The sequence below is a fragment of the Aegilops tauschii genome, chromosome 3 (genome assembly GCF_002575655.3).
Source record: "Aegilops tauschii subsp. strangulata cultivar AL8/78 chromosome 3, Aet v6.0, whole genome shotgun sequence".
NCBI classification, from domain to species: Eukaryota; Viridiplantae; Streptophyta; class Magnoliopsida; order Poales; family Poaceae; genus Aegilops; species Aegilops tauschii.
The window spans coordinates 452531586-452539783 of record NC_053037.3 but is presented as its reverse complement, the minus strand read 5'-3'; the positions used below and the strand labels follow the sequence as shown (position 1 = coordinate 452539783).

At 48.2% G+C, this 8198-nt stretch overlaps 1 protein-coding gene across 1 annotated transcript; it reads left to right on the top strand.

Moving 5' to 3' along the window:
• The first annotated feature begins 4117 nt into the window (after window positions 1–4117).
• On the top strand, window positions 4118–7452 carry LOC109777303 (vacuolar protein sorting-associated protein 36). Its single transcript, XM_020335956.3, has 8 exons — window positions 4118–4809; window positions 4955–5155; window positions 5768–5861; window positions 5942–5999; window positions 6198–6267; window positions 6568–6703; window positions 6786–6870; window positions 7011–7452. The coding sequence occupies exons 1-8, from the start codon at window positions 4168–4170 to the stop codon at window positions 7066–7068; spliced, it is 1344 nt and encodes a 447-aa protein (XP_020191545.1). The 5' UTR covers window positions 4118–4167; the 3' UTR covers window positions 7069–7452.
• The last annotated feature ends 746 nt before the right edge of the window (window positions 7453–8198 follow it).

Genomic DNA, 8198 nt, shown 5'->3' with positions numbered 1-8198 from the left:
AAGCCAAACGTGCCGAGGTGCCCCCCTTTGCATGGGTGCTCCGGGGGGTTTATATAGGCCTACCCCCCGGGGGTACAATGGTAATCCGACTGGGAACTGGCCCCAGCCGTCAGTGTCTACGCCTGCCGGCTCCTCCGCCGGCTGCTGGGTCCCGCCGGCTGGTGGGTCCCGCCGGCTGCCGGCTACTCGGTCGGCAGGCCGGCCCCACCGCCTAGGGTCTTGTCGGCGGCTGCTTACTGTAGCCGCGCCTCTGATGATGAGGGCTTTGTCGAGGTAAGCGTGGCTACAGTGATCCGCGTCGGGGGCTATCACTGTAGCCTCACCTCGTCTTGTCTCCTTAAATGGGCTCCTGCTTCGAGGAAGGGAGTCGCCGGCTTCTGGAGGCCGGCTATGCTCCTGGCCGACTAGGAAAGGCCGGGCCGCCTTCACGCCTCCCTCTGGCTGAAGGGGCCCGCAGTCCTTGGGCCGTGCAGGAGTGGGTCGTGGATGACGTCGTAGCTGGCGTGGCTACAGTGCTCGGCCGCACGGGAGACATCCCTCCCGTACGGCCTCCTGTAACCATGCCTGCCTCGGGCTTCGGGGGTCGTGGGCCGCACTGTGGCCATGCCCCGTCAGGTCGTCGTTATGTAGGGGCGGTTGTGGTCTCGGCCGGCTTCTAGGAGTAGGCGTTCTTCTTGGCCGGCTTCTTGGAGTCGGTGAGGCTGGGTCGCCTTCTGGGAGTCGGCTTTAGTGGTAGCCGGCCGGGGAAGGCGGCCCAAATGCTTGGAGTGCTTGAAGGCCCAAAGGCCTGATAAATTTTCTGAAGAACCAGGGGTAGTCGGTTAGGCTACCCGTGGTCGTTTACCCCGACACTGGTAGTCCGGCTTCCTCAAGCGCAACGGAACCACTGCGCTCGCGTCGAGAGCGCAGGAGAAACTAAACGGCGTGTCCTGACTCCCGAGCCTGGAGCGTGGAGCAACCGTGTGTGCCTGGTGCGGGCCTGGAAAATGAGGCGCGTGCCTGAGCCTAAGGAAAGGTTGCACCCAAGTTTGGTGAGCGTTGGCTTCTGCGCAGCTTTTTCATCAAGGGATCTGCAAGTTTCGATTGCATTTGTCTTCTCGTCGCGGATAGTTTTTTTGTACGACATACCCGTGTAAACAGAACCGGGGAACTGAGGTTAGCGCCCCTGGGGTGGAATCCGTAAGTACCAGCGAGCAGGTTTAGCATTTTCGTTACAGATCAAAATCTTTGTTTGGCAGTTTCTCCGTGATCATCTCTCCTTGGGGACTGAGGTGGAGTTAAATTGATTCGCAAACAAAAAAAAGTGGAGTTAAATTGCCAAAAAAAAACACCACAATTGCGTCGCTTGGTGCGGAAATCTACCGTTTTCATTAAAGTTTGCCGAAAACATTGATTTTCAGTAATCGCATTACCGAAAATACTAACCGGTCGATTAGGAGCTGTTTGATGCGGAATATGACAGACGGGGCCCACTTTCAAGACTGACATGGCACCAAAATTTAACACCACCTGCTGAAACGTGAAGTTAACAACCGTGTGTGCCTGATGTGGCCATGCGGGCCTAGGGAGATGAGGCGTGCGCGTGGGCATATGCTCCTTCGTAGTTTTTTTAAGAAATGTACTGGTTTGGATATGTGGCTTGAGCACATGACGTCAAAACTCAACGTGCAACACTCTGTACCGCGAACGTGGAAAGTTCTTCTCATGACAACCTGTGTCTAGTTATACAATCATAGTGTGATGGTGGTCACAATGTAGAGAAGATCCAAGTCCATGTTACACGAGTTGCTGGAGCGGTGGTGGGGGGTGATGTAGCGGGGTAGAGCAACCCACAGATGGCGGAAGCAAATTAAGAAATCCGGCCGAAGAAGGGAGTATGCCTAGCGATGACACTAGCGTCAAAGGTGAAGGATGGGAGGCGGGATGCGTCACATGCAAAGGATGGACGGCGATCCCAAATTCCCTCCAAGCGGACAGCCCGGACATCGCTCAGACCGAAAAAATGCTATCCAATCTGGACTCTCAAATCATGTCCATATATTCGGGCTATCCGACATCCCTCATACTCGGTCCATATGTAGAATGGATATGTGGACGCCCGGACACGTCTGTCATGTTGAATCGACGGGCGGGATCCACGCGGAAACCCTTCGGTATGTTGGGAGAGGTTACCGGTTCGGTGATTGCATTCATCGTGTTGTCCCGCCACGCCGCTAGATGGGACTATTTGAACCGGACGGTGAGGGAAAACCCTAGCCAACCCCATTTCCCTCCTTTCCCTCTAGTCCGCGCTGCCACCGGATCTCGCGTCTCCTTCCCCTTCCTCTCCAGTCTCGTTGTCCGCCATGGTCCGGCAGAAGATAACCTATTACAAAAGGCTAATGCTTGAGCGTCGTACGGAGATCACGCGAGAGATGCGCATCATGGAGGAACTTCGTGCCGCTCGCCTTGTGTGGGGGGACAAGACAAAGGGGAATGAGGAGGTGCCGAAGCAAGAGGCAGAGGAAGAGGAGGCGTAGGAGGAGGAGTAGGTTTCATGTATTATGGAGTACGTACATGGAATGGACGTTGCATGGAGTAGTATGAAAATGAGGGTTTCCAAATGGGGAGTCTGGTTGAATGGTGGACAAATGAGGGGTCCGCAGACATATAAGGGGTCACATTTGGCAACTCCAGTTGTAGATGCTCTAAAGTCATGTGGAGGCGGGATTGGATGTTGTGGGGAAGCAGTGGGAGGTGATGTGCGTTGTTGTTGTTTTCGAGGGACAGAGGAATCGATTGCCACCTGTGACCTAGTGGACAGTGTCACGAAATTGGTACTTGTTGACAATGTGACGATGGCCGTGAAATAATTGTAAAGAGAAAGGATAGTTTCCAAAGGGATCTCATCAACGATGATGGTGACACAACAACGATGACGGTGACACAATGGTTTTACACTTTACCTAGATTCCGGCCTCTCGATGGTAAGAGGCCTACATTTTGCCGACCTATCTTTGTTGATGAATATAAATGACTATAATGGATTTTTCCTATCTACTGAGCCAGGATACATGTATGTGCTCATGCGTCTCTTCTTTCTTTGACGTGTGAGTGCTCTTTCATTTGGCGGATGCCAGCACCGTCCCTTTTGTAGGTAGTCTCTAGCCGGTAGTTTGGTACCTATCTTCGAGAGATACGGTATAAACAAAGATCCCACGGGTAGGGGGCACAAATCTCCCCGCAACCACAATATCCCTAAATTAGCGGGAGCGCTCATGATTATACCTTATGAATGCCTACATGGACGCAACAGGGCGCGGGACTCGGGAGCCCTTGACCACTTGGGTCGGGGAATAAGGTTCAGGTTTGCTTGTACTCTCTCTCCTCTCGTACTCTCTCTCTCTCTCTCCAAGTAGATATCCCGAACATTACTCGTTCTATAGAACCATGGCTAGAGGTGCGGTCTGGGGAGTGGTTGTTGTTGAGAAGCTTGCGGATGTTTCGACTGAGGTTGTTGACCCTTACATGCTAAGTGTGTCGGACACCACCCATTACTATTGCTATTGTTGTCACGGTCCATCAAGGTGGACATTGTTGGTGGAGGAGCGAAGTACTCCCTCCGTTCTGATTTACTCGTCGTCGTTTTAGTTCAAATTTGAACTAAAACCACTACGAGTAAATCGGAACGGAGGGTATGATATTGTTTTTCTTGCCATGTCAGTTTTATATTGTGTTTGATTTGTCAAGTTCGATGCCAACATGTTAACTTGTTAAAAATTGTTAAACCGGTATATTTATCTTGAAATGTTCCTGGCCAATTGTTATAAGTTGCATTTAAGTTGTGGCTTTACATAATCAACACTTTCGTCTTGTATTTCCTTCGCTTTAAATCAATTGAAATTCTAGTTTTGCCATAAGTCAAACTTGTTTAGGTTTGACTAACTAATCAAAAAACTGGGTTAAAATCTACAACCCCAAATATGCATAGTGCGAAAATATATTATATGACTTTTTATTTAGTGTTTTTAAATGTTAATATTTTTTATGAGCTTGATCAAACTTAAAGAGGTTTGACTTAGAACAGAATTAAAACTTCGGTTAAATTGACGAGGCCGAACAAACAACAACATTTTTGACACAAAAACACGGGGGGGGGAACCTCCAAAGTCCAAACTCTCCACAACCATGTCCGTCGCCGCGGCCGACTGGCTCCCGTCCGCGGCCGTCACGGCGTCCGGCCGGCCGGTGCTGTCCGCCGGCGAGATCGAGCGGCAACTGCTTCCGCTCGTTGACCTCGAGCCCGAGGAGAACCCGCGCCTCGCGCCCCTCCGCGGGTGCCTCCTCGCGCTCACCTCCCACCGGCTCGTCTTCCTCCACGAGGCCTCCCTCTCCGCGCGCGCCCTCCCGCTCGCGTCCATCGTCCACCCGTACCCGCCCCACCGCAGGCACAACCATAACCCACTCCGCTCCCTCTTCTCCTCCTCGTCCTCCTCCTCCTCGTCGCATCACCCGCGCATCCGCATCCAGATCTCCCTGCCCCCGTCGCGGTCGGAGGTCGTCGCCGTCGTCGTCACCTGCAAGGCAGACGTGGATGTGTTCTACGGGAGGCTGCTCGAGGCCATCCGCGCGAGGGCCTGGGAGGCGGCCGCCGCGGCTGCTCCGGCCGGTGGCGCCCCGGTGGCCGAGGGAGCCGCCCCGGCAGAGGAGGATCTGGCGATCAGGATGCCCGTGGTTGGAGTGGCGGGGATACTGCGGAAGGAGCAGGAGACGTGGGAGAGCGCGGGGCAGAACTTGCAGGATGCCTTCCAGGATCTCAACGCCCTCATGGTTCGTTCCTCTTTCATGCTTCCTGCTTCAGATGGTGTTATCGTTTATAGAGTTCATAACGGAGTACAAGCATCTGAGATTGGATCACCAGGCTCTAAATGGCAATGAACCGGCCGTAATTTTGTGAAACATTCTTCCTGTACAGAGCAAAGCCAAGGAAATGATGGAATTGGCAGAGAAAATGAGGCAAAAGCTATTGACGAACTCATCTGCTCAATCGAATTCCAATGACGAAGAGATGGGTTCTAAGCAAGACATGCAGGATTTGCTATTGAGCGTAGGCATCGTGTCTCCTGTGACAAAGGAAACTGCTGGTGCTTTGTACCATCAGCAGCTCTCACGACAGGTAATTTGTGCTTGTTCATGGTTTTCCAGCACTTGTGGTGGAAAATCTCACTTAGTGTGCAGCTGAATAGCAATGGAAATAATAATGCATGTATTTGGAAAATCGCATGCCAATTACTAAATGTTTACCTGGGGGCTTTATCACCAAATAACGTCTGTGCTGGATGGAAACAGTCATTTTCCTTGCCTTTTATCCAAGGGGAACCTCTACCCATATTGAGTAATACTTGCTGGTCATTTGTATGCTTTCATATTTTCATTCTGCCTATGCATGAACTTAATCAAATTTGGACCCCTTTTAGACCTTGTTTAGCTAGTTGGGTAATAGCTTTCAGTTAACCTGGGCCAATGTTCGATCACCAATCCCTCCGAGAAAAACAAACCTGCCCTGTGTTTGGCGGGGTTAGGGTACTTCCCATCCATTAAAGATACAGGAAAAACCTCTTACATTTTTCTTGCATATTCAGTTGGTAGCAACACAGAAACTGTTCATGCCTTTATAGTTTTCTTCTAGTTTGAAAGCTGTTTGTTTTCATCTTCAGATTTTTCTTCTGTTACGCCACGTACTAAGAAATAGACTTACTGACGCTTCTTTTATCCTCTTCATAATCAGCTGGCTGACTTTGTAAGAGTACCAGTTGAGAGAGCAGGAGGTATGATGGCACTAGTAGATGTCTACTGTCTCTTCAACCGTGCTAGGGGAACAGGTCTGTGCTTTTGCTGATGAATATCTATACGAAATTCCCTTGTCACTTGTGTTCTGAAATTGATTTTTTGTTTGTTCTAGAGTTGATCTCACCAGAGGATCTTTTGCAAGCTTGCTCCCTTTGGGAGAAATTTGATGTGTATGTATATCATTTTCTTGAAAATTGCTGAAGCTTTTAATTGTCAGAATATGCAAATCCAAGATGATATAAAAAAAGAGTAATCTGATCCATAGTGGTTTTGTAAAAACAAAGAATTTGTCTTTTCAGCTGGTTTGTCGCCAGCCATTAATTATGGTTTTGATGTTTTGCTTATAGATGTTGATTTGTAATAAGCAGCCCAGTAATGCTCCGGAAATTTGATAGTGGAGTGAAGGTGATCCAGACCAAGACGCATAGTGATGATGAGGTATGCCATGGCAATGATAAGTCCAGATGTCATTTTATATTCATATCGAATAACGCTGCATGACATATAGCAGCCATACAAATACTGTGCCTTGATTCTGTCTCTTGACCTGGCAAATCTGATTCCTACCCAAATCATAGTTTTAACCAAAAGTATGAAATGAATGACTGGTTCTGGTTAATTGTTGTTAGTGTGTATCCACATGTTTCCATACACTTGTTGGCTTGTCGCCACTTGCATTGCACCTACCATCTTTAGTAGTAGCATAATCACATACTGATCTCCCCCTGATAAAAATAGGTATTTGCAAGAATATCATCACTCGCGCAAAAGCCGGATGCTCTTCTGAAAGGAATAAGCCCCAGCGACGCTGCATTTACACTGGGGATTGCACCAGCTTTAGCAAAGGAGCATCTTCTAAATGCAGAAAACAAAGGTGTCCTGCAATTGCTTCTTTCAAATATTGGCAAGACATGTATTTAGTTCCATGAACTAACCAATATAAAAAATATTCTCAGGTCTCCTCTGCAGGGATGTCAGTCCAGATGGATTCCGTTTCTACATCAATTTGTTTAACGAGATTGATCTCCAGAATATTCATTTGTGAGTAGATCGCTCCCCTGCCTCACCCAAAGTTTTTTGTTGTTGTTGAAAGAACTTATAGTTGTATTCCGTTTTTTCTCATGTTATTTTCCGAGCATGCATTAGTAAGGAAATGGTATGCGCTTTACTGTGTTTTCCAGGCCAAAAGCTCATGGACTATACCACACTTGGATCTCTCTGGCAACGGCAGCACATTGACACAGTTTTGGTAGAGATGGGGAGTTCAGCTGATTGAACTTTGATGTGGCTATTTTGCCTGAATACTCCCCTGTGTTGTATCTCATTTACTTCCTCTGTAAAGTAACATAAGAACGTTTAGATCACTAAAGTAGTGATCTAAACGCTCTTATATTACTTTGTGGAGGGAGTACAAATTACAAGACATAACGTTTTCACCATTTGGTTGATAAATGACTTTTGGTGTGCTGCATATGTAAGTTGAGTTGAGGATTTTGGATGGTTTTTACCGAGCCACAAACAGTTTCAACAAAGGCATGTAATGGGGGCAACATTTTTCTTTGCCAGTCATTATGTACTGCAAAGTTGGGAGTTAATATATCCTGATACAAGCTACTGCAGAAACCGGGTCTCTGTTTTGGCATCGTATCAAATGTATCACTGTATCCTATTTAGGCCGAGCATATGAACAGCATCCAAATACTTCAGCATCTTGTGCTGTCGAGACGCTCATCCGCTGATCCACCTCCCAGCTATCATCGCGTCGCTCCCCAATCTCATGTGCCGCACTCGAGGTCCTCCGCACGTGCTTGGCCTTCATATTTCTAAAACGATTTTTGCCGACCATTTTCCCTGACGACACTGTGCTTGGGTGCTCTACCGTCTGTGAGCTATGAGCATTGATTTTTTTTTTTTGCGGGTAATGACTATCTGCAACGTTGGAAAACAACCACTATTTTTCACCCAACTAGGTTTTTTAGCGCAAGGTCCTCATTGATTTCCAGCTAGGGTAGAAAGGACACAAAATTTGGGCCCTGGGGAGAGCAATCCAATCCAGAGAAAGCAGGCATGCGGATGAAACACATTGATTATAATCTGAGCATTACATGGCGAGCAAAGATCCAAATAGATGTACCATACGTCCATACTAAAAAATATTGATTTAATGCCAAAAAAGGCACTTGCTAAAATTCTCAATATGTTCATAAATGTTACAGTACTTGTAGTAGTATTTTGCTTGGGAGCTCTACTCTACTCTACTCGGTAGTATCATCATCAGACTTTGGCTCTCCGTCGCTCGCATCAATCGCGTTTTCACTTGTTCCACCGGGGCTTTCTTCTTCTTGTTCCTTTTCAGGCTCGGCAAAATC